At 34.1% G+C, this 24,819-nt stretch overlaps 3 protein-coding genes across 5 annotated transcripts; 1 reads left to right on the top strand and 2 right to left on the bottom strand.

Moving 5' to 3' along the window:
• Positions 1-193: 193 nt before the first annotated feature.
• On the bottom strand, positions 194-13,455 carry LOC133301724 (uncharacterized). 3 transcript variants are annotated; one of them, XM_061501401.1, is made up of 21 exons: positions 13,178-13,455; positions 13,007-13,105; positions 12,726-12,877; positions 12,530-12,602; positions 12,317-12,439; positions 11,772-11,880; positions 9,314-9,393; positions 9,093-9,174; positions 8,423-8,562; positions 8,227-8,337; positions 7,992-8,108; positions 7,763-7,852; positions 7,094-7,147; positions 6,777-6,851; positions 6,596-6,671; positions 6,399-6,498; positions 5,113-5,182; positions 4,654-4,727; positions 2,576-2,706; positions 1,382-1,639; positions 194-877 (listed from the first exon to the last, which is right to left on the bottom strand). In XM_061501401.1, the coding sequence occupies exons 1-21, from the start codon at positions 13,301-13,303 to the stop codon at positions 603-605; spliced, it is 2,415 nt and encodes an 804-aa protein (XP_061357385.1). In that variant the 5' UTR covers positions 13,304-13,455; the 3' UTR covers positions 194-602. The 3 variants fall into 3 exon arrangements, with proteins under 3 accessions (XP_061357385.1, XP_061357386.1, XP_061357387.1); XM_061501402.1 differs by having other exon boundaries at positions 1,382-1,633; XM_061501403.1 differs by having other exon boundaries at positions 12,726-12,872; positions 13,178-13,211.
• A 3,428-nt stretch (positions 13,456-16,883) lies between these two features.
• LOC133301736 (protein TRIGALACTOSYLDIACYLGLYCEROL 3, chloroplastic) lies at positions 16,884-21,142 on the top strand. Its single transcript, XM_061501429.1, has 10 exons — positions 16,884-17,481; positions 17,722-17,850; positions 18,164-18,259; positions 18,343-18,420; positions 18,505-18,566; positions 18,715-18,790; positions 19,040-19,147; positions 19,945-20,120; positions 20,226-20,310; positions 20,807-21,142. The coding sequence occupies exons 1-10, from the start codon at positions 17,260-17,262 to the stop codon at positions 20,843-20,845; spliced, it is 1,071 nt and encodes a 356-aa protein (XP_061357413.1). The 5' UTR covers positions 16,884-17,259; the 3' UTR covers positions 20,846-21,142.
• A 392-nt stretch (positions 21,143-21,534) lies between these two features.
• Positions 21,535-24,571, bottom strand: LOC133301735 (receptor-like protein CLAVATA2). Its single transcript, XM_061501428.1, has one exon. The coding sequence runs from the start codon at positions 24,432-24,434 to the stop codon at positions 22,260-22,262; it is 2,175 nt and encodes a 724-aa protein (XP_061357412.1). The 5' UTR covers positions 24,435-24,571; the 3' UTR covers positions 21,535-22,259.
• Between the last annotated feature and the right edge of the window lie 248 nt (positions 24,572-24,819).

Raw genomic sequence — 24,819 nt, 5'->3', positions numbered from 1 at the left:
CAGTACCTAACATGTTGAAAGACCTTCAAATATGCTATATTTTAGTCTTTACACCCAAAATTTTTAGTCTTGTTGACATTCACCGCACTACCCCCAATCAAAAATAAACACATGGTTACCGTGAAAAAAATGATATGATATATGAAAAGTGTACAAAATTTGAACATACAAAATAAGTCCAAGTAGGTCCAGTAATCAAAACCTTTCCAAAACCATAATATGAAACTAATTACATTACATCTAAACGTTTATTGTTCATCCGAAAAAATGTTAAAATGCCCCAAAATATATATACCAAATATACTACAGCCCTGTTGTCTTACAACTCAAAAGAAGCTACCCAAAGGATTTTCCTTTAAACGACATTGCCCTGTTGTCTTACAACTCAAAAGCAGCAGCCCAAAGGATTTACCTTTAAATGACATTCTTGACATATGAAAGAATAGCATTACAAATTAATTATGTCAACAAAAATCACAAATGTAATTCATACATCATAAAGAGACGGATTTTTGTATTTTAACATGACCACAGCCACCAGAAGAAAAAGGCAACTTGCATATTAAATCTTCCTCACTCCTTTTGTTCTCTGGCAATTTGGATTACATGCCTGATGATGATGTCCGGTTTATCCGCTGAGCTCCTAATTTTGGAGCAGCTGGTTTGGCTCCCCGACCTCTGCCAACTGATAAGGGCTTGACCTTAGTAGTGGGTGCGGGAGCAGCAATGGCAGCCCAGGGATCATCATCATCAGTTCTAGTTGATTTCAAATTTATAGGCCTTGATGTTTTTGGAGCAGGAGCTGCTATAGAACCCCACAAACCATCATCTTCATCATTGCTCAATTTCGGTGTACTCTTGGATAGCAAACTTGAGGCTAAAAAATAATAATAATTTAAAACAAATGCAATTAATGCATATCCTCTATATACATGTTATGAAACAGGTAAATGAATTGAATACTTAGGAATATGCCTTCTGCATTTTGGACATTGTCAGAACTTTCAAGTTTCAAGTACATGTAACATAAAAAGGCAACAGCACATCTAAAACAGTATAAGTATTTTCTTCAGTAATAATACCATCCAAACAAATAACAAAGTGCATTTCTTAGTGAGAGAAAACTCCGGTACTCAGTCATTCGATACAAATGCCAACCCATCATTCGGTGCAAACTTGAATTAGGAATTCCTATACTCACTCACATCAATCACTTTGTGGATTTTGTTATTACTTATAGGCATAAAACATTTATCAGTTTTTCAACTTGTTAACCATAGAAAATAACTTTCAATTGGACATCTGAAAATAAGCAATAGTAACTAGTAGCTTATAGACATTGAAATCTGCACCAAAATACTAACAGAGAAATAAAGAATACCTTGTTTTGTCTGTGACATAGGTTGAGAGACTGGCCGCCTTTGAGCTGCTTGGATGTTTGCAAGAGCTGGAGTTGGCTTTGTCTCTTCAAGTGGTTCCAGATCATCCCATCCATCCCTCTCACTTTCATGTTCATCATCGATTCCATTCTCAAGTTCTCCCCAGCCATCCATTGATGTAGGGGACGTAGGGACAGGATGTTCAGCCAAATCTGTTGTAGAGCTTACACGTGCTGGTGCTGTTGATGGCGTCTCTATGCCTAAATTAACCCAAAAAAGAAATGAAATAAACCCAGGGTAAATTGATGTAAAAATGTACTCATGGAAACAAGCCTGAAAAAGCAGAATGAACGAAGGCATCATCAAGCTTTGCCTCTAGGAAAAAGGATATGGAGATAAACGGTGAGATCTTTGATTGTTTGTACCTTCCCCCAACAGTTTTTCCAGTTTTATTCCCTTCTTTTACTTCATTTAAGAATCAATACAAAATCACATCTGCTAGGTATAGTCAGTTTTAGAATTTTTGGGGTCCCAATAAATAAGACAAACCATTTCAAGTAAACTTGCCAGATATAGATTTTATGGCCCCAACCCCTTAAACAACAGAAAACCTTTCTCTCTAAAGGCGGAGTATGTGGTGCACTGGACCTGATGATGGACAACTAAGAAACAAAGATCCAAGGTTGATGCACCACACTGTTTGCTGATTTCACCCCATGATAGTAGCTGTGGCTCAAGTTTCTGCCTACCATCTTACAAGAGAGAGAGAAAGAGACCAAAAATCCATAAAGCACTTTTCCTACCGGTCATTGCTAAGGTTGATTCCCTATTTGGCGCTCAGTTGTTCATCAGGAATTTTGACATTATCCAATGAAATGAGTACAAGTAACTAGAGTTGGATACAAAAGCATTGCATTTAATTATTTGGCTGGTTAGAGGGTTGAAATCATGCCAAGATTTGAAGTTGTTCGGTTGAGAAAATAAAGATTAATCAAGAGCTAGTTGCCAAGCAGATCAAAAGGAAGAAGTGAAGAACAGGACATAAGAGGGTATAATGATAAACACATATATTAAGAGGAATATGCAATAACCAAGTCATATTCAAAATAACTAAGAGAACAGAGACAGTGAGGTCATGCTCCATGTTCAATGTTTTCTCCTTTCTCTTATAGTTTCATAGTTAGGATTAGGCATACCTGAGCTGCCGTTAGAAGATGTTCGAGTAATTGCAGTCGAACTCACAGAACCAATTGCAGTTGAACTCATAGAAGCAACTGGAGCATGATCAGAAGGTTTACCCTTCAAGGTCAAAGAGCTCATAGCCCATCTGAATGATGAAAAGAGTTAAATCAGAACCAATTTCTAGATGAAAATGCATATATTGTAGGAGGTTAATATACCGCGTGAAATTGGTAGATGTACAGAATACTGCCTCACTACCAATTTATTGTAAATTTGGAATCTATTCATATACCTCCAGAATAGAGAGTCTCTCATACAGTAAAATCATATATCACACATATTTGCAGGCTTTTTGACCCTTCATTAATTAATTAATAATTATTTTGCCCCTTATTCAAAACTATCTACCAATCTGCCCCTCTTTAATCGATTAACTTGAAGATTTAATCGATTAAATGGTCAAAACTGGCAAAAATGGTTGACTTGAAGATTTAATCGATTAAATCTTCAAGTTAATAGATTAAATCTCCCAACAGGAAACAAAGGTTAAATCTCCTCCATAAACAAAAGCAGATTCCATGCATATGAAGCAAATCAACAAGCATAGATAACCAAACAAACAAAGAAACCAACAAAAGAAAAACGATTCTTGGAAATTGAGAATTTTTATTTTTATTTTTTTTTAAAATATGAAATACTTTCAGTTCTTTGAGAGAATTTGAGTTCCAATGTATTGGTTGATGGTTAAAATCTATCTGTACGGTGTTTTTTTTTGTCTTTATGCACGGATAAGCAAATGCAAACACTGTTAATGGTTTGATTTAGCAATAGCATGAAAAGAAAAACGATTCTTGGAAACTGGATTGATTTACATGAACAGGCCTGGCTCCATTTCTACCTCTCACATGAAAACCTTGCTTATTACATGAAAAACGGTGCGAAGTGATCCTATTGTCAATCTCGGAATGATTACAGCGATCAAGGCGAACAACGAACCCTTCTCGTCTTGCATATTCATCATAAAAATACTTAGCAGAATCTTCAATCAGTTTTCCGTGTATTGGAGGTTATTTGAATTTTGAATTTAATGTAACAGGAGTTGATTGCGATTTTTAATGTAATAGGAGATTAGGAGTTGATTGCGATTTGAATTTAATAGGAGCTGATTTCGTTTTGTATTTAATAGGATGCAATCAGCTCCTATTAAATACAAATCGCAATCCACAATCAGCTCCTATTAAATACAAATCGCAATCAACTCCTATTACATTAAATTCAAAATTCAAATAACCTACAATACCGTGTTTGTCTCATTCAATCAATGCTTTCAAGCTCATTTGGGATATTTAATCGATTAAATATAAGTTTTAATCGATTAAATCAATTAAGAGGGATATTTAATCGATTAAGAGAGATATTTAATCGATTAAATTTTCAAGTCAACCATTTTTGCCAGTTTTGACCATTTAATCAATTAAATCTTCAAGTTAATCGATCAAAGAGGGGCAGATTGGTAGATAGTTTTGGATAAGGGGAAAATGGTTATTAATTAATTAATGAAGGTCAAAAGGGTCAAAAAGCCCATATATATATATATATATATATATATATATGTATGAAAGTATATACATGCACGTGTATACTATCAAAAAGAAGTCAAATGCAGGCTTCTAATCATCATCACTGATCTTCCCTATTTATCATGCTTTTATATATGGTCACTAAATTAAAGAGTTTAAGATAGATTATAGAAAACATTACTAATAAAATTCCTCATAGTAAGAAGGTAAACAAGACTTAGCTATTATTACGTGCATTTTTAATTGACACTGTAATATTAAAAAGTAAAAATGAAAACAACATACACAAGTGTTTCAATTAGCTCTTTGGCTTACAGTTAAGCTTTTCGTGAATGGAAAATACTCAAGAAATTTTTTTTACTGAAAAGTTATTTTTGAATGCAAAATAAGTTAATCCAAACATACTAACGCATTGTAATCTAACATCAGAAGCTCATATAGATACTCTAGCTCTCTCTCTCTCCATTGCTTAACATGTGAACTGTCAAGCCACACAGTTTGGACTGACTTACCCAAGTAAACCTGCATTTCCTGGAATTGATGAGATTCCCATGCCCTCACCACCAGTAGCATCTGCTGCATTTGTCTTTAAAAAAAAAAACAGATAAGAACACTAGCATCACATAAGATGATCACCATAAAAAATATGTTAAACTCAGAAAGTGGTCAATAAACTATGATGATCACCATCAAAGACATTATTAGTCTATATAATTGTGCTTTCTTAACATAAGAGATTTCCTTCTAATAAAGGATCTTTTATTTAATTAGAAATTTAACAAAGGACATTATTAGTAAAAAAATGTATTATTAGAAACGAATTGATAATAAATTAGGAATTAGGTTATTTAAAATGTTATAAATTCAATCTGCCCTTACTCCTAATTTCTTCTAAAAGATATACATTAAATGCTGGTTTCAGAACAATGATATGCAACTGAATAATAGCCAAAAATAATTTCAGAGTAAACCTTTTCATAATATTGCTTTGCTATCTGCAAAAACAGATCAACAGCTTGAAATGCCTTCGTTCTAACATCACTGTTTATAGCATGACAAGAGCATCATATAATTAGTGCCTCAACAAACAAGAAATAACCAACGGTACAACAAATAAGAAAGATATCTATTTAGAATCTAAAAGACCGAAAAGATCAAGCAAAGCATCACATAGCACAAATATAAATATAAATACTCATATAAAAGAAGATCGATCATGAGGATATCAATACTATAATTTTTTATTTATTTATTTATTTTGTTTGGGGGGGGGGGGGGGGGGTTGAGTATCAAGCAATAATAAATTACAATACACAAAGATGAGCCAACCAATTAAAAATAGTTATTAATGAGATAAATCAATTTACTAGAAAATTCCTCATCTTTGCAAGGTAAAGGAGATATGAGAAATAACTCATCAGTATGAGGATTTGTTGGAGTTAATTCTCCTTAATTAGATACATCATTGGACTATGAAAGATTAGTGTCCTTTCAAGTTTCTATGCATTGGAAAAATAAAAAGACTTCCTGGAAGAATGAAAGGTTGTATTGAAATCCTCCACATTAAATGGAGAAGAATCTAGAGCATTGAAGATAACCCTCCTAGCCATCTATAAATAAGGGAACAGATGCGATCAATAAGTTGAGGCAGAGTAATCCTCCAAGAGGGAGAGACAGAGCAATCCTCCATGAAAATGAGATAGTCACCATTGGGTGAAGAGTTTGAGAGATGTCATCCTCTCAAACTAGAGAGTAGAACACTAGTGAGCGCGTTGGAGTTCCTCTTCCTATGAAGAGATACCTTTGTGTCAGATAAACTTTATATTCCATCCTTGACGTGCATGAAGATTTGAGAGAATTCCTCTAGTGTTGTACCAGGGAAGAACATCATTCTTGTAATCCTACTATTGTTTATAGTGAAAGATTTAGACCTATTGTCCTGTGGTTTTTCCCATTTGAAGGGTTTACCACATTAAAAATTATTATGTTCCGTCTCTGTTTTTTACTTCGCTTCCGCATCATAAAGACACGCTCTGTTTCCCAACAGGATCAATTATGAGTACAACAACATTATCCATCATGATGATATCAATATTACAATTTAAAGGGGGGAAAAAGAATCAAGCAGCAATCAAATTACAGCACCAAAAAGAAGTCAAGCCACCAAAATACTAATTAATGAGATAAATCAATATACTAGAAAATTCCTCATCTTCACAAGGTATAGAAGATATAAGAAATATCTCATCAGTATGACCTGTCAGGATCAATTGTGAGCACAACAACATTAGGAAGAATCCGGGTTGCAACTTCAGTGATGTCATAGTAGGAGCTGGTGGCACATAAAGCCATAATGCCTGAACAATCAAAATATAAAATTATGTGAAAAAGAATATTGAAGGAAATGTATAATAATGAAAAAGAGTTATAGCTTCACGTGTATGATTCTGATACCTGCTCCTCTAGCAGGTGGAAAAGTATCACGTAATGCACGGACTGTAAATGCATTAATCAAAACTCTTCTTCTTGTCTGCAAAAATAGCTTTTAAGTTAATTCACCAAAGAAAAATATGCTAACATCATTAAATAAAACATAAAATACTATTTGAACTTGCTGATAGCATTTGGATCATACTCCCTCGTTTAGGTAGCTTCCAATATTGCCTAATAAGATGGTAGTATTTGTTCGAATTGCTGGTTCTTCATCAACCTACAAAAAAATGCCTAAGTTATAGATTTTAGAGATAGAAAATCATGAAATAAAGAAGCAAATAATATCGGTTTCCCATGTTCGTTGTTCTTAGATAGAGAATCTAAACAGTTTTTCTTTTATTCATTTTCTTTTTCTAAAAAAAAAAAATGTAAAACAAAGCCTTGTCTATGCATCACTTTCTCAGTCAGAACAAGCAACTAGCCATTTGATTCCCCATACAGAAATGTTTGAAGCAGTACCTGCAACTTTGACAGATGCTTCAATAACGACCCTGAAATGGTCCTTTGAGACAACTGCAATTATGAGACAAACATCATTTAAACAACAATTATACAGTGAAGTTTCATCACATAGATGACAAGTTTTTTTTGGGAGGGATTTTAGAGAAAGGTGGGTGGGGGGGGGGGGGGGGGTATGGAACAACAAAGATACATCTCAATCAGAACTCGATGACTATTTGGTATTATAAATATCAATCAGAGGCACACCATGCATCTCATTGAAGTGCATTCCACTTCATTTATGTAATCAATATTTCCAACAACCATATCTGAACATCTTGGCAAACATTTATTGCAAATTCATATTCAAAGAAGCAGTAAGGTAGATCAAAGAGTAATAGCATATCTGTGCTACTTCCCAAGCTCTGACCCAACTTAGACCTCTCATTTACTAGAAAAGAAAATAACTTACTGAACACAGATAATGTTCCAAGTGCCATCCTACCCCTCAAACAGAGATCTCTTTAATGTAAATTTCACAATAACCAGATTACACATGCTATGCAAACACCAATTAGCTATAAATGTTATGTATTTGACATTCTAATAAGACCAGTAACACCATTAAATTTTAAAAATAGACAGAGATAAGCAAAATCCGTTAATATCAATATATAACAGACATACCTTTGGAGCCAGAACTAGCATAGACTTTAGAGTCAGTTCCCTCAGAAAAGCAGATGTATCGGAGAATCCAGTAGCAATATGAGGGTATACCTGATTAGACGTGTAAAGAAGAATTTTAAAAGCATCCACATTGTCAACAGAAATGTTTGTATATTGTACAGTAAAGAAATTGTCAAGGTCATAAAGAAATAGAGAAATTAAAACAATCTTATCCTTCCTAACTTCATACTTGTTCATCAACAGCATGCGCAGATAATGATTCTCCATATTGATCAATATGTTGAAGAAGGGCAACTCGAATAGCTCGGTCATTGGAGGCAAATAGTTTTATAATTGTTGGAAGCACCTGCACAAATCCAATACAAGAATGAGGTTGAATCCTAATTAATAAGAGCAAGAGAGATAAACAATGCACTTTTAAGAAAGGAAAAAGAATGGTTGACATGAAGGTATAAAATATTTACCTTGACGCTAAACTCCTCAGCCGAAAGCCAGGAACCTATTTTCAGCAATGCAGTCAAAGCTGGGGCAGTTGCTGAACCAAATTCAAGGGCAGAAGCTAATAAAGGAAGTAACTGCGAAAATAAAAAACATGAGAATCATAAACAATTGGATAGCAAAGGTTTGAAGTTTATAATGAGAAATTCCACAGAAATATACCTTCTTCAACACTATCTGGCGAGGAAGTTGCTCAGCTAAATTTGGAAGCTTGCGAAAGAAGGTGTCTTTCTCAACACTGTCTTTCAAACTAAGAATTTCCATGAAATGTATTGTGTCTACCAACTTATTTTGAAAATATTCTGCATTTCCATTAGCGGCCAACTCAAACTTGATACAAGGAAAGGATCGCAGTGAATTATATCAGGAGTACAAATTATGACAACCATCAAAACGAGAAAGCTAAATGTTTAGAATGAGTTATAGATAGTTGAGGCAGATTTTCTATCTTTACAAGTGATCATGGGGTAGAAAAATTCCCACCAAAATTTGGACAAGCTAAAATCAATTTACATTAGATTGTGCTAATATCACTAAATATATAAACAATGATCCTCACTTTTCTCCGTCCCATTCTGTGTGTGATAAATCCTTTTCACAATAAAATTTGAAATTAAATTTCTCTGATGCACAATCTCTCTTATACGTGTAATCATGTATATATAGGATCCTATTACTATACAGCTTATAAGATAAACCACAAAACACAAGAATCCTTTAAACAAAGAAGCAAAACTACTATGATTTAAACAAAGAAGCAAAACTACTATGATGTCAGGTGAAATAATTTTTCCATAAATGATTAACTAGAAATATATTAAGGAGCACTCACCACTGTTTTCTATAAGCTTTGATGTATTTAATCTACGAGAGGGCATTGAACTCAATAGCCGCTGGTAATCTGGAAGCAGAGACTGTGAGACAAAAAAATAGACATATGAAGATGAAAAATGAATATTTCATTAGAATGAAACATAAAAGCAACCAACAGACTAACCTTAACTTCAACATGTAGTCATAAATTTATCCCCAAAAAAATCTAAACATGCTCACCTTGGGAATGGAGACAGTGTTGCGTAACTCTTCTGTTTTTCCCAACCGCAAACCAGAAAATACTTCATAGATTAGACAACCTATAAAATTAGAATTTCAAATATGTTAGAGAGGTATACATGGAAAGGCAAAATGGAAAAAAAACTAACAAAAAATCATCGGTGAACCTACAACATCTGTCCAAGTTGACACGATTTAAACTAAAATTTCTAATTCCAAAAGGTAGCCAGGTTCTTTTAATATATGAACACATTCTTAGAGACGTTTCATGTGAGAGAAAATGTTTCACATAATACGTAAACATTAACTTTTGAAATACATCAAATTTATTATGTTTGGATGGAAAAGATTAGACATTATCAAACAATTACACAAATGCAGATATAAGATGTTTCAACTTGTTTCCTTCTTCCTTAAGTACTAAATTCAGTAAATTGGCATTATTGTCCCTTCTCAACAAAAGAAGCAAGTCGAAACATACCCAATCCCCCAAAATAAGTGGGCCAAGGAGGAATTTTACTAATTGGACTGCAATATGTAAGCAGGAAAACTAGGGGTTGCTAAGATATTTAGGTACACTGGGACAGGCTTTTAGATTTAGGTTGTTTGGTTATTACCTAAATTTTAAAAAACTAATTCTTATCTGAGCTAAATATGAGATCAAACTTGTCCTCAAAAAGTCCTTATTGTTGGAAATGCACGTGTGAGTGATAAGTAATTAATTCCCCACATTAATTATGAATGAGTTTAGTAAGGAACATATAAGTGATAGGACTCATAAACCTAATGCTTTAAGGTTTTGGGTTAAGAAGTGATGTCGGGCTCACATATTCTAGTTTGACTTCCTTATTTTAGCCCATTGTTATCACCTCCCCTGTTTGGGCTCCCCCGTCTGTTACCTAACAAGTGGTATCAGAGCTTCTATAATCAAATAGTCAAGAGTTCGATCCTTGCAACCTATGTTCTTCTAACAAATATTTAATTGCGGAATTTCTTATCACAGGTAAGTGGGTATATGCATTGTTCACCCTTCAAGCCCAATGAGCTCTTATGTAAGGGGTCGTAGAGGTGGCAAAATGGGTCGGCCAGCCCCAATTTGTCGCTAACCAGTCAAAAACGCGGCAGGGCAAGTTGGCCTGCCTCTTGAAGATGGGTTGAAAATATCAACCCGTCCCGTTTTATGGCGGGTTGGCGGGTCAATCCATTTAAAACATAAAAATTTAAAAATAAATTACATTTTATGAATTTTATAATATTATTTAATTTCATTTCACACTCCCCTTAATTTTTTCAAATCTCAAGCCTAAATATATGTTAACATTCAATTCAATAATCTCTAGGAATTCAATTTTGTCTCAATATATGAATAACCTTTGTCATAAATAAAGTGTTTTCTTCTTTATTTTTTCTAGGTGAGTGTTAAGATAAAAATTTTGGGTATCACAAAAGCTTAACATGGCAAATAAATTATTACTTAACAGTTTAAAAAAAAAAAGCTGACCAAACATGCCAACCCGCCCCGCGGAGGGTTGAACTTGTTTTGACCCCTCTTATGCGAGGCGGGTTGAATCAGGTTGGCAGGTTAAAAATCTCAACTCAATGGCCGCCATTTGTGGTAGGTTAAACAGGCCAACCCAGAAGGTTGTACCTGTTTTGCCACCTCTATAAAGGGATGTGTTAGAAATATAATAAATATAAAACTATTCACTTACTTGCACCTAATAGTTTAAGCTGTTTTGGGAGAGTTAGTTGTTTGACAGTCCTGCTCTCTATTTGGTTTTTTCTAGTCCAAATTTTTCCAGAATCTCTTATTCAGTTTCATTCTTCCTTTCTCTCTCTATCTAGATCTAAGGGACATTGGATAAGATATAGTTAGGGACCAATCATTCATCCAATGTCAATAATCATGCTAACCTTTTTTAATTTAAATAATCATCATCTTTCATATTTATATAAAAGGAGTCATTATTAGAATTAGTTTTATGGTAATTTTGAACCAAACTATGCCCCAGTTTTCAACTGGCTTATTTGTATACGGACTTGTGTTAATCGAATGGTCTTGTCGTATAAGTATAAGTTATACCAGGAGTTTAATAGCACTAGGCTGCCCTTGTGTTAACCGGTTCCATCTTGTAACATTATAAACTAGTTTTAAAAATTGCCAAACACACCCTAGTGTGATTTCGCAAACTAAATAACAATATTTTTTTTATCCTCTCAATGGAACAAGCTAGTTCTAAATGAGAACATCAACATAATAAATATAAAACTATACACTTATCTTAAACTAGTTGGTGTTGGCAGTGGATGAGCCCATATAAAAGCAAGAACATATGAAGGAAAAATAAAGAAGAAATAATAACTCATGTTACCATCAGCTAGCAATAATTCCATTCCATCATATATGCCAACTGTTATTGCAATGAATTATCAACAAAAGGAACAGAAAATGACATACCCATGCCCCAAGAATCAATGGCCCAGGGAGGAGACTTCTTAATTACATCCCAGTCTGATTTTACCAACTCCATTGGTTTGTATTGTGATCCAACAAGCCATGCATATTGCTGTACAGAAAGCATGAAAATGTGGTAGGAATATATTAGGTCTCCCTACTATATATCCTTTGTTTTTAAAATAAAGAAAGAAAGCCATATCAAACCGTTAGGAGGGAGAATCCATAATGTCAATTTTGTCATAAATGTTACCAAAGGCTTATAAAGATAGATCCAGGATGCAAAACAATACCAGTAAAGTAAAGTAACAAATGGCCAAAACTTGAGAACAAGTTTTAGATGACTGATTTCATTCTGCCGAAGAGTTAACATACCTTGGCATTTTAAGCTCATACCAAGAAATTTTCACTTTCTTAAGTGGAGTAATTATTTCATTTAGATGAGTTGCTAATGTCTGAATTTCAAAAAAGGGGGCAACCACAAATTCAAATAGCAATGCCAACACTAACAAGAAGTCAACTTATTGCAAACAAACACAAAAAATTACCAGCATTTGGCCAGAAGAAGTTTCGTTACTCCCATCAAACTCTGATAGAACATCAAGAGCATGGAGCTTCCAGTCCAAAGTTGGCGTGACAACAACACTAGCCAAGCAAACATTAGCGTGGACCTGCAACAGACAAAATTTGTCAAGAAATATTGAAAAAACAACAAATGAGCAAATAAATAAATGAATCAACATTGGCTCACGAATACTCACAAGTTTACAATCATTATTTAAGAAGCTCACAGCTTTAGCTACTTGAAGCAGACCCCAAGCATAATATTCATCCCTACAAAGCCCAACAACGCATAAAACAAACCTCATTTCACTTATATGAAAAGAAAAGGTATTACGCATCAGATTAGGTCCAATTTTGGAACTTCATGCATGATATCAATAACTCAGCCGATACCTTTGTGTACCTTCAAGACCTAACTCCTTGATCTTTTCCGATAGCGGCATTACAGGCTCCGTCACAATATAGATTGTGACCTTGGGAGAACCGGCATCATAAGTTTCAATCTCAGCGCTGTGAAGAAACGATAAAATATTCGGATGCCTGACCTGAAAAATTCCATAGCACCATGAAAAAGAAGGAATCCACATATCGAAACCAAAATTCAAAATAATAATAATAATAATAATAATAATAACACACACACACATATATATATATAGAAATTGGAAACTCACAGTTCGAAGACGCTTGACGCCGTTGCGCGCAGCAGCTAAATGTCCGTCCTGAGCATTAGAGCCTGAAAGAGAGAAGATTGAGACTGGAGAACCATCGTCCTGAAATAGTGAAATAGAAGTATTATACAGTGTTGAATTTGAAGCGGAAGAAGGAGGGAGGTGGTCGTGTACCTTGGAGGTGCCTCGGGAATGAGTCCAAGAGCCCCAAGCGGAAGGGAAAGGTTCGGCGATGGTGTAGGGTAGATCCTTGTGGCCGGTTCCAGATCCACCAACCACCTCTTTCAAGAATTTGAACATGTTCAATCTGAATCTGAATCTGAATCTGAATCTGCCACTGCGTGCGGTGGTGGAGATTATGAACGACCGTGTTAACCACCGATGCTGGTGGATGGATCTGATTCGGTGTTTCGCGGTCTATTACACACTCGAGACGAGACCGTTATTATGTTAACGCTCGTCGACCAAAAACAAAATGGTGAATAGAATGTGGGGGAGAAGAAAAAAACAAAAAATGAAAAATTATGACCCCACATGAATTTTTTTTACGTGTACAACTATAAACATTTGCTCTTAAAATAATATCGTTTTTAATTTAAAAATTAAAAAAATTATTATATTTTTGAAATAAATTATAATTACAAAAATATTTTTGATTTTCGTCATAAAACGACGTCATTTTGAGAACAATATAGATAAATTATCTATATTAACTATTGAAAAAGCGAATGCATAATAAATTATCAAAATCAGGAACCAAAAACTAAAATTAATTTTATTGATAACAATCAATTATCATGAAAAATTATGATTATCTTTTGAGTTAAGAAATTAATGCTTTCTATTTACTCAAATAGTTTATTATTATTTTAGATAACAGATTATTTAACAAGGGTTTATTGTTTGTCAATTTTTTTTTTTTGGTAAACTATTGTTTGTCATTTTAAATGACATAAGTTATGTCTTTTTAGGAGAGAGATAGACACAAAAAATGAAAATCATGGGAGAAAGAAAGTGGGTGTTTTTTTTTAATTTAAATTTTAAATAAAAAATTATTTTGTGTCTATCTCTCTCTTAAAATGACATAACTTTATGTCATTTAAAATGACAAACACTTTTCCATTTAACAATGTTAAAAGTTTTAAATACTTTTTAAAATATCAAATAATCAATTATTTCATATTTTAAAAATAAAAATCTGATCCTTAAAGGCTAAATCTTTTGTCAAAAAGAAAAAAAAATAAAAGAGAAAGAGAAAAAAAGAGAAATGAGAGATTCAGAAGTGAACTTGGAGACTTAATAGTAAGGGTGCTAGACAAATCAGTAGCCTTTGACTCGTCTCGTGAAAGCCTGAACTTACATGTCTAAAATTGGTTATTGGCACCAGGCTTGAACTTGTATAAAAGTTCGTTTAATAGAAAGGCCTTATAGCCTTTCAGGTTGGCTTAGTATATTATTTTATATTTTTATTTTATATTTTTAATACTGTTTGTAATATTCCTCTCTTTCTTTTCAATCCATTTCATCCCATTTTATTGATTACAAAGACTTTTTGAATGATTTTGTTCTATATTATGTTGTTTGGATATACATTGAATTTATGAATATTTATGAAATTACTAGTGTTGTTGATTGTATATTTTGTTTGGATAAATCTTTGTTGTCTTATTTTATTTAAACATGCTGTCAGGCTAAACCAGACTTTTATTTTCTGTAAATAAGTCAGACCATAGGCCGATAATTATATTTATAACAGCCAACAGACTTGGTAAGACTGACATATTTAAATATAAGCTTAATCTTTTAAAATTAAAGGTCGACTCGGCTCGGTTACTTACTAGACATGAAGACACTAACGAGAGAGGTAATCTCCATATCCTCTCAAGATTAAAGCAATTTCTTCATTTAAGTTAAAGTTGATAATCAAATTTCTTTAAGGGAGAAAAAAAATTAAAAACTTAAAAAACCATGTATGGACTATGGAGCAATATTTGATGTTTGAAATCGATGGTTTTGAGGAGAGTAAAATTAACAGCCATATATCTAAAACTTCGATGATGACAAGTACGAGACAAAGGTTATGAAATAAAAAAAAAATTAAAAATTAAGTGTTAGTATTTTTAAATTACATAATTTTATATTTAATAATCATGTTTTATTATATATTTATTAATATTTTATATTTTTCTTCTCTCTGCAATCAATTAAGAGGATAAAGAAAGAGATTGAGTTTTGAAGAAAAGAAAATATAAAAAGTTCACCAAAAAAAAAAATATATAAAAACTTCAATAAATATATAGTAGACATGATTATTTTATTTAAAATGATAAAAAATTATATCTTTTAAAATGATATTTTTTAAAAAAGAAATGAGAATGGAGAAAATAATGGGAGTCACCCGCCCGGTAATCAATAAAGCGGTATATATATATATATATATATATATATATATATATATGTTTGTATCATCTTAAATCTTAATTATTGATTTCCATCAGTCAACGGTTAAGATTTATTGGATTTTACTGCAAATTCCTACTTAATTAATAAGTTTGACTCAATAAATCTTAACCGTTGAATGACAAAAATTAACGGTTAGAATTAAAATGACACGTAGCTATGTGCTTTAAAGGACAAATATGTTTCCCGTATATATATCGAAAAAAGATGTGTTATTTTAAATAACACATCTTATATCCTTTCACTTCACAAAGAGGTGGGACCCACACCTTTAAAACTTTTCCCACTCATTCTCTCTCACACTTAAAATGACACAACTTTGTGTGCTCTAAAATGATACACATTATTTCATATGTATATATATATATATATATATATATATATATATATATATAAAAGAAATGTTCTTCTTATGTTATTGGATATGAGTTATCTTATGTTAGTGAACAAAATTATAAGAGGGACCTACAAATAATTAGAGAAAAAATAGTGGTGAGACCCACATTTGTTATGTGTGTAGGAATTTGATTTATATCATGTTAAATCAGTTAAATATAACCCTCTATATATATATATATATATGAAAAAATGTTTGTCCTTTTAAAGGATCTAAATTTATGTCACTTTAGATCTAACCGTTGATTTTTGTTAATCAATGGTTAGGATTTATTGGTCAAATTTATTAATTAATTAGTAATTCACAATATAATCTAATAAATTCTAACCGTTGATAGACAGAAATCAACGGTTATGATCTAAAATACTTAGATCTTTTTAAAGGACAAATAGTTTCCCACATATATATTGAATACATTATTTTACTTATTTTTTTTATGTCTACCTTACCTATCACTCTTTAACAGCGTTAGATTAAAATTTTAATTAACTTTTATCATTTCTCTCTTCGCTTAAGTCCGATGTAACAGTATTGATCATATTAATATTTTAAGAAATTTTATTAGGAAAAGTGTTTGTCATTTTTTGTAGTAATTAACATGGAGATATTGTTATAAAAAAAAAAAAAAAAACATGGAGATATCCCCATTCAACCTCCTCCGGTCACCTTGCCTTCGGGGTACGGCCCTAAAGGCTAGTCCTTCATTGGTTGGAACAGCGGGCGCAAGTGTTTGTCATTTTAAATAACATAAAGTTATCTCATTTTAAGAAACAAATAGACATAAGAAAATATTTTTTATTTAAAATTTAAATTAAAAAAAAAACATTCACTTTCTCTCCCATGATTTCTATTCCTTGTATCCATATCTCTTAAAATCAGATAACATGTCATTTAAAATGACAAATAACAAACCCAATTTTATTACCAAAAAACTCTTTTAACCAACATTTCAATGTTAAAAAAAAAAAATCTTAAAAACAAAGCCGAATATTTGGATTTTGGAGTACCCATAGAGGCGTTGATGATAGCTGATAGAAGGTGTTTTGTTTTGGTTTCTTCGTTGAGGGTAAAAGCATGTTCCTTGATTGGTGCCCAGAAGAGAGAGAGAGAGAGAGAGTCAGGTCCAGGCAATCCAACCCAAAGATACCATCTTCTGGGAAAGTGGCTTCGCTTCCTTCTCTAAATCACCGACCAATTTCCACAATTTGACCATTATTATGAGTGTACTTTGAAACTTCAAACTCCATGAATCATACCCACCCATATGAATCACATGCTTTCCACCCCATAATTTAATCTACCTACACCTTTATTATTATTATTTTTATTATTATTAATTATTATTCCCACTCTCCATTTCTTTCCAATTCCAATAGGCTCACTCACTTTTGCTTTAACCATGATTTCCCTATCAACTAACCCCTTCTTTCTCCTCACTACACAAAACGCTTCTTCTTCTTCTTCTTCTTCTTCTTCTACTACTACTAGATTTCACACTGCAAACAAGGTAAATTCATTCTACAACAAGAAGCACGGTAAGGATCATAGAAAGTTTGTCTGTGCTTGCATCGCTCCTCCGCGAAACTTCAAAAGCCAAGACTCTTCCGCCATTCAATTCAATGTAATATTTCATTCTTGTTTATAAATTGATTGTTATTGTTGTTTACCAATGTATTGCAAGTTCCTTCATTTTTTGCTTCAACCCATCACATGTTTTTCTCTTTTTTTATTGTTTTTTTAAGGTGGGGTTGGTAACTAACTAACTATGGATTTCTGGGCAATCAAAAAGTTTTGTTTTTTTTTTTGTTTTTTATGTGTCCTTGTTTCTCTGAGTTGCTGACATCAAGCTTGTTGTTGCTAGGGTTCATCCAAATCAGAACAATTAAGCACGGTGCGCGATCATGAGGTTGATTCTAATGTTCTTATTGAGTGTAGAGAAGTCTACAAGTCTTTTGGGGAAAAGAAAATCTTAAATGGTGTCAGCTTCAAGGTGATTTATATGCTTGTCCATATCCTTTGGCGTTTTGGTTTGCCTCTTTCTTTGATAATATGTGGAATTTGATATTTTAGTATGAAATGAAATAATGAATTCTTACAACAACAATCAAACATGATCCCAGTTATACTAAACAGACAACCTCGTTGGGCTCTATCAAAAACCAAATTTTCGATAAATTCATTTAGAGCAAAGGTCTGTGAAATGAAAACTAGTTGTCAATAAAAAAATGGAAGAAGACCTTAATGATTAGGAGCTTACTAAATTTCTTTACTGTTTTTTTTTTTCTTTTTGACATTATGAATAGATCAGAGATGGTGAAGCTGTTGGAATTATTGGTCCCTCTGGGACAGGCAAATCTACAGTTTTGAAGATTATTGCAGGACTTCTTGCTCCAGATAAGGTAAGTATCTGATTTGGGTGTGTGATTTTAATTTCAAACAACTTTGGTCTCTTCTTGAAATGATATCGTTGTCAAATGAGCAGGGGGAAGTTTATATTCGAGGTAGAAAGAGAGTTGGTTTAATAAGCGATGATGAGATATCTGGTCTTCGGATTGGTTTAGTAAGTTTCGGAGTAATCTGCAGTATGCTCATTCTTAAATGCTATTACTTTTTTATTGTAATTTATTTATTTATCTGTAAACAGGTGTTCCAAAGTGCAGCACTTTTTGATTCTTTGACTGTTCGTGAAAATGTTGGTTTTCTCTTGTAAGATGCAAGCTTGATTTTGCATTTGAAGTTTCAGTTCCATTTTAACATTCTTGTCCAGAGGGTGATGAAATTGATGGATTAATTGATTTTCTGTCTTCTACAATCCTTTTTTTTTTTTTTGTTTCCGACCTTGTTAATTGTTCAGATATGAACACTCAAGCATGTCTGAGGAACAGATATCAGATCTTGTCAAGGAAAGCTTGGCTGCAGTTGGATTAAAGGTATGCATCTTACGGGTGTAATACTTGGTTCAACTATTAAAATTACGCAGTGGATACTGCATTAAAGAGCAGCAGAAGTAGTATAAATTTTCTTTCTTCCATTGATAAAGTTGTTCCATATACATACATCTGGATAGCTTAATTTTCGCAGTCTTCTTTCTTGCATTTAAGTTGCATAACGTTCATATTTTACGCCCATCATGTTTAACACGCATAAACTAACTCCTCACCCAACCCTTTTTTTTATAGGGAGTTGAGGATCGGATGCCTTCTGAGTTATCAGGCGGGATGAAAAAGCGAGTTGCTTTAGCACGATCTATTATTTTTGACAACACACAGGATTCAATAGAGCCAGAGGTGTGTTAGACTCTAAAATTTCCCTATCCTAAAGTCTCCAATCGTCCCTCAGATTAAGGGCATTTCTAAGTGGTTCTTGATTAAATGTTTCAAATTTCTACTACTAGGTAGAATTGTCTTAGAACTTGTATTTGCTTCGGATATGAGTTTCCTTTATAAATACAAGCACCATGAAATTAAATTTATTAATTTTATCCACATTTAGTAAAATTGTCTTTAATATATGTGAGGAGTAAATATGTAACTTCAGTAAGACAGGGATTTTGTCTTCTGAAAGTTATTTCTGTTTTACTATAGGTTAAAAGAAAGCTAAATTTAATAGCTGAGATTCGTAGGTCCCTAGTCACAGTCTCTCTGGATAAGTCCGTGTTAGTAGTTCCTCTGTTACTTAGGTTACCTAGGATTTCTGTCATTGACTTAGCAGATGGCATGATTAGAAAATGATGCTTTTGGTTGTTTATTATTGTTCTCTTGCCTTTAACATTATACCTGGCATTGTAAGTAACAGCTCAGTTTAGAGGTTTAGGATGCAATTAAAAGAGGCAACCTTGCTGAATGTGCTTCATGTGTTCATTGTTAAACTCAGTACAACTGTTTTTGACATTTGTGATAAATGACATGATCATCCTGTACTTAATACTTGTTCTTAGACATCTTTAAATATTGACACGAACGCTCTGTATGCATTTATTGTATGAAAAGATTCAGGTGATGGTATGCAAGCCATGGATTCCCCTTCTCTGCTGTTGTCTTTTTCTCTACAAGCTATTTTACCTCAAATGTCCATTTCTGTGCAGGTGCTCTTGTATGATGAACCAACTGCTGGTCTTGATCCCATTGCATCTACTGTTGTTGAGGATCTGATTCGCTCTGTGCATGTAAAAGGACGAGATGCACTTGGAAAACCTGGGAACATTGCATCTTATGTGGTTGTTACTCATCAACATAGTACCATTAAAAGAGCCATTGATAGGTAAGGATATTTTCATAATTGTTGCATGTCTTCCTGTCGCCTGAAGCCTCTTAATTCACCCGGCATTTATGTACCCTAATCTGAGAAGTTACTGCATAAATACAGGTTGTTGTTTTTACACAACGGAAAGATTGTTTGGGAAGGAATGACTCATGAATTCACAACTTCAACAAATCCAATTGTTCAGCAGGTAAGTTATTTTGCTTTATCTGGTGTTAACAACATATTGAGTTGTATCTGTATTCAGCTTTCAAGCCAGGCCATATGCGGGAAGGACAAAAAAGATAAATCTTTTTGGGTGTTTTTGTTTGGATATCTTCTGCAACCATTTGTTCAAACCTTGGTTTTTTCTAGTTCAACGAGACCATTGTGCTGTGCCAGATCATTGGATGATTAGACTAAATTAAATCAAACTAGGATAGGGGCGAGGGTAATCCTTTTATGCAATCTTACTCTTGCATATTGCAAGAGAACTGTTTCTCGGATTCGAACACGTGATCTTTCGGTCACAGAGGACAAGTTTTACCATTGTTCCAGGCTTGACCTCATGATTGGACTAAATTAAACTTCCTTAAATTATTATGCCTTTTCTTTCCTTTTTATTGGTTGTTTATAACTTGATGCAATCATCCTTAAATTATAATGTTAATAACTGTTGAGTGTTATTTTTTGTTTTGTCGTGACAGTTTGCATCCGGGAGCCTGGATGGTCCTATCAAATATTAGAACAGTGCTGCAATCATAAACAAGCTAAAATGGATTATGGTTGATCTTGGCTACCATGGAGCGTATTGATAGGAATGGGAATGGATGTGGCTTTTTGGGATGAGTAATAAATTAAGGATTAACGGGTTGGTCAGGGTTATTAACTTCCAATTTTTAACTTTTATAGAAGTGACCATCCGCTTTGTATTCGAAACTGGCATGTACAGCTTTTTGTTATTGATTATTGTGACTTAACTCATTCATATTGCATGCACACCATAAGTACTCTGAGGAAGTAGGTAGAAGAGATTGGTATAACCCGATGTCTTATTAATAGTTCTATACGGAGTACTTGATGTGCTAGATTTTCTTTTTCTTTTTTTGTCAACAAATCATTATAATCAATAAATTTGCTTCATCGTTTTGGATTTTCTCCATGCAAACGAGTAAATGAGTGTTTATTGATTCTCTTTCTACTCGTCCATTCTGTACAGTTGTACTTTCATTTGCTAACATTATCACATTCCTCAATCCTCTATTAATCACATTAATAATGTGCGTTACACTGTTCCGGTTTGTGGTGCTGAAAGGAGGCTTCGTAAACTACATTTTTTTTTTTTTAAATCTTTTATTAAGCATTTGACAACAAAACTAAGTCAACTAACCTCGTTCCTGTCGATAATGAAAAAGTTTCGTGAGAATATTATTTAAAATCACAGTATTAAGATGGAGGCAATGAAGACAGTAAAAAGCTTAGATTTATGAGAACCTACACATTTCATCTTCATGTCTGCACTTACCACTCTTCACTACATCAATTTGCAGTCTAAATACTACAGGGAAGTCTCGGTTCCCACCCCAAAAAAGAGCTAGCTTAATCTAGAATGATACATGTTCTCTCCAAGTAAACGTGCTTGTAAATATGCAATTTGACAACCAAGATCAAAATTTCACCATAACTAGACTATACATCAGGCATGTTCCCTGCTTAGTCCCCTCTGAACATAAATAACATGGTATCTGAATGGATGTGATGATGCATCTTAAATTTGAGCAACCAAGTTCCAGCAAAAGAGAAAAACCAACTAAATGATGCGGGACTTGTCTTTACTCGGATCAAATCATCACCATAGCCATCCATTCTTTTCTTTTCTCGGCTAAATTATGCAGGAATAGTCTTTTTTCAGATAGATAAGGCCAGAGACATAAAGTGTTGTTTAAACCTTTTCCAACTCATGACATTTTGGTCCTGTCAATTCTGGAACACTTGTTCAGCAATGATGAGTAGAGAGGACTTGGTAGCAAAGAGAACACCTATGAAGTTGATGGCCAGACCATATTCCTAATCACAGAATGTGTATGCTTACTTGAAACGAGAAAAAAGCTACCCAATGGAATTTGCAGGAGAAAGTTTGTCATTGTCACAAGCATCAAATCAAACTTTTGTTTGGAGAATGTAACTTCTTGCCCGAGCAGAACAGAAGAGAACAACAACACCAATATCAAAACTAATAAAGGCACTGATAAAGAAAATACCCACAGATATTGGTCCATCCATCCTGTCTTCCCCAAAAGAACTTCCTTGCACAGATGGAATCCTTCCATCATCGCATACTCCACTTGAAGATTCCAAGCATAAATCTGGATTTCCAGCAAATGCACCAGGAAATCTTCCATACCCTTGCTTCTGGGGAACATATCCAGAGAAACAGTTGTAAGACAGATTCAAGATGCTCAGATCTTGAAGGCTAGAAATGTTTCCTGGGATATGTCCTGACAAAGAATTATGTGACAAATCTAAGGCTTTCAAACTCTGCATTTTCTGCAAACCTGGAAGCTGTCCATCTAGAAAGTTGCATGACAAATTCATATATTCTAGGCCAGTTAGGCCAAATAAGCCCCTTGGAATCTCCCCATGTAGCAAATTGTTGGATAGATCGATTCCAACCATTGAGGAAAGATCATAAGTGAAGCTGAGTTGATTGCTATCAGAAACAGCCACTGAAACTCTCAGTTCAACCCTTTTTGCTGCAACCAATGACTCTTTAACAGTGATATTCCTTGTGTTAAACATTAAGCTCCCCTTAAAATTAATATCAGGTATGAAGCCAGAAAACTTGTTTTGTGAGAAATCCATCATTTCTATTGCTTCAAATGTGAACAACCAACTAGGCAAAGGTCCACTGAACTTGTTCTGAGCAAGAGAAAGATACCTGAGCTTTGTCCATTTGGTTATTGCATCATTCAACGATCCAGAAAGGTCATTGGAACTAAAATCTACAACCTCCAGAGATTGACATCCAGCCAAAGTGAGTGGAATAGCACCGGAAAACCTGTTGTTCCTTATATCCAGTATCCTCAAGATATTCAATGCATCAAACTCCGGTTGAATTACCCCAGAAAGATTGTTGTTATTAAGTATCAGAGCAAAGAGCTGAAAGCAACCAACAATACTGAATGGAATGGTACCAGACAAAGAGTTGTGTGAGAGATCAATGACTTGAAGATAAGTCAAATTTCCAATTCTAGCAGGAATTTCTCCAGAAAGAAGATTGTGAGAAAGGAACAAGGCCTGCAAGCTTTTCAACTCAGTAATTTTCAAGGGAATTTCACCAGAGAATTGATTGTGAGAAAGGTCAAGAAGAACAAGGCCCAGTTTCTCGGTGGTCTCAGCAATTTTACTGGGAATAGGACCAGACAAATCATTATTACTTAAGTCCAAAACAAGAAGCTTCTCAGAGAACACAAGCCTTGGATATATTCTATACATCAAGTGGTTCCCTGATAGGTTTAGATGAGTCAAAGCTTGAAAGGAAGCAATACAAGCAGGTAGTCCCCCCACAATAGAATTGTTAGCTAAATTTAACACACTTAGAGACTGAACTGAAGCTGCAAAGCAAGGCAAAGTACCAGTAAACTGATTGGAAGCAAGATTAAGAAAAACCAAAGGCTGGTGAAAATCAACCAGAACACCAGACAATAGATTGTTTCCAAGGTCCAAATACTTGAGGGACTTCAAGTAAAGCAAACTCTCAGGTATACCTCCACTGAATGAACTGAAACCCAAATGAAGCCTTTCCAGATTTGCAGAGAAGTTACCAATCCAAAAAGGCAGTGAACCTCCCAAATCAGGGTTCCCATTCAAAGCAAGTTCAGTAAGGTGCCTAAGCCTCATGAAAGAGTCTGGTATTCCACCATGAAACTGGTTGTGACTGAGATCAATGACTCTGAGGTTAAGCAAGTTTCCAAAACAAACAGGAAGAGGGCAAGTGAAGTTGTTGTGGGACAAACCCACCTTGTTAAGATATGAAAGGTCACAAAAACTGGGGTGGATTTGGCCTGACAAGTTCAAACTGGTCAAGTTAATGGAAACCACCCTGCCAGTGTTGTTGTCACAGGTGATTCCAGTCCAACTAGTGCAATTGGACCCTACCCAGTTGGACAAGCTTTGGTTGGGGTCTTGAATCCATAACCTGAACCTTAAAAGTGAGATTTTGTCTTGTGGGTGAATGTCAATTGAGTGAGAAGGGTTTGTAGACAGAAGAATCAGACAGAAGAGTGTGAATGGATGCCAAAAGCTATGGAGGGGTATGGTGTGTCCCATGACCATAAGAGTAAAAGGTGCAATCTTGAGGAAGGGAAAGAAGAGTTTGAAGCAACAGAAGATGTAAAGAGAGGAACTTGGTGCAAATTTTGAAGATTGGAATGAATACAAAGAAAGAAAGAAAGACAGAAGAAAAAAGAGGATGAAGAACAACTTACATTGGTCTTGGGTTGGTGGTGTCACGCTGATAAAGTGAAGAGTGCAACAAAGAGAGGGTTTAGATTTGATCAAAAAATTAAAGTGGCTTTGCCCTGTGCTTGGTTCCCACACTTTACTCTTTCTGCGTCACCTTTTTTTCTTTTTCTTTTTACCATTCTACTCAAAAAAAATTTAGAATAAATGTGTTTTTTGGTCCTCAGTAGATTTCACAATACCTGTTTTAGTCCCTAGC

This window comes from Gastrolobium bilobum, unplaced genomic scaffold, assembly GCF_033153095.1.
Source record: "Gastrolobium bilobum isolate Gb01-03AN ecotype WA unplaced genomic scaffold, APGP_CSIRO_Gbil_v1 utg17158, whole genome shotgun sequence".
Classification (NCBI taxonomy): domain Eukaryota; kingdom Viridiplantae; phylum Streptophyta; class Magnoliopsida; order Fabales; family Fabaceae; genus Gastrolobium; species Gastrolobium bilobum.
Note: the sequence above shows the minus strand (reverse complement) of the source record. Positions and strands in the feature narration are given on the sequence as shown.

Bases quoted from the DNA above. Each gene is read 5' to 3' on its own strand.
- LOC133301736 (XM_061501429.1), top strand. From the start codon at position 17,260: ATGATTTCCCTATCAACTAACCCCTTCTTTCTCCTCACTACACAAAAC. The intron at 18,260-18,342 runs GTAAGTATCTGA...TCAAATGAGCAG, and splicing joins GACTTCTTGCTCCAGATAAG to GGGGAAGTTTATATTCGAGG. The intron at 18,791-19,039 runs GTATGCATCTTA...TTTTTTTTATAG, and splicing joins TGGCTGCAGTTGGATTAAAG to GGAGTTGAGGATCGGATGCC.
- LOC133301735 (XM_061501428.1), bottom strand. From the start codon at position 24,434: ATGGTCATGGGACACACCATACCCCTCCATAGCTTTTGGCATCCATTC.
- LOC133301724 (XM_061501401.1), bottom strand. From the start codon at position 13,303: ATGTTCAAATTCTTGAAAGAGGTGGTTGGTGGATCTGGAACCGGCCAC. The intron at 9,394-11,771 runs GTATGTCATTTT...CTAATTTTATAG, and splicing joins CATTGATTCTTGGGGCATGG to GTTGTCTAATCTATGAAGTA. The intron at 7,853-7,991 runs GTATGAAGTTAG...ACGTCTAATCAG, and splicing joins CGCATGCTGTTGATGAACAA to GTATACCCTCATATTGCTAC.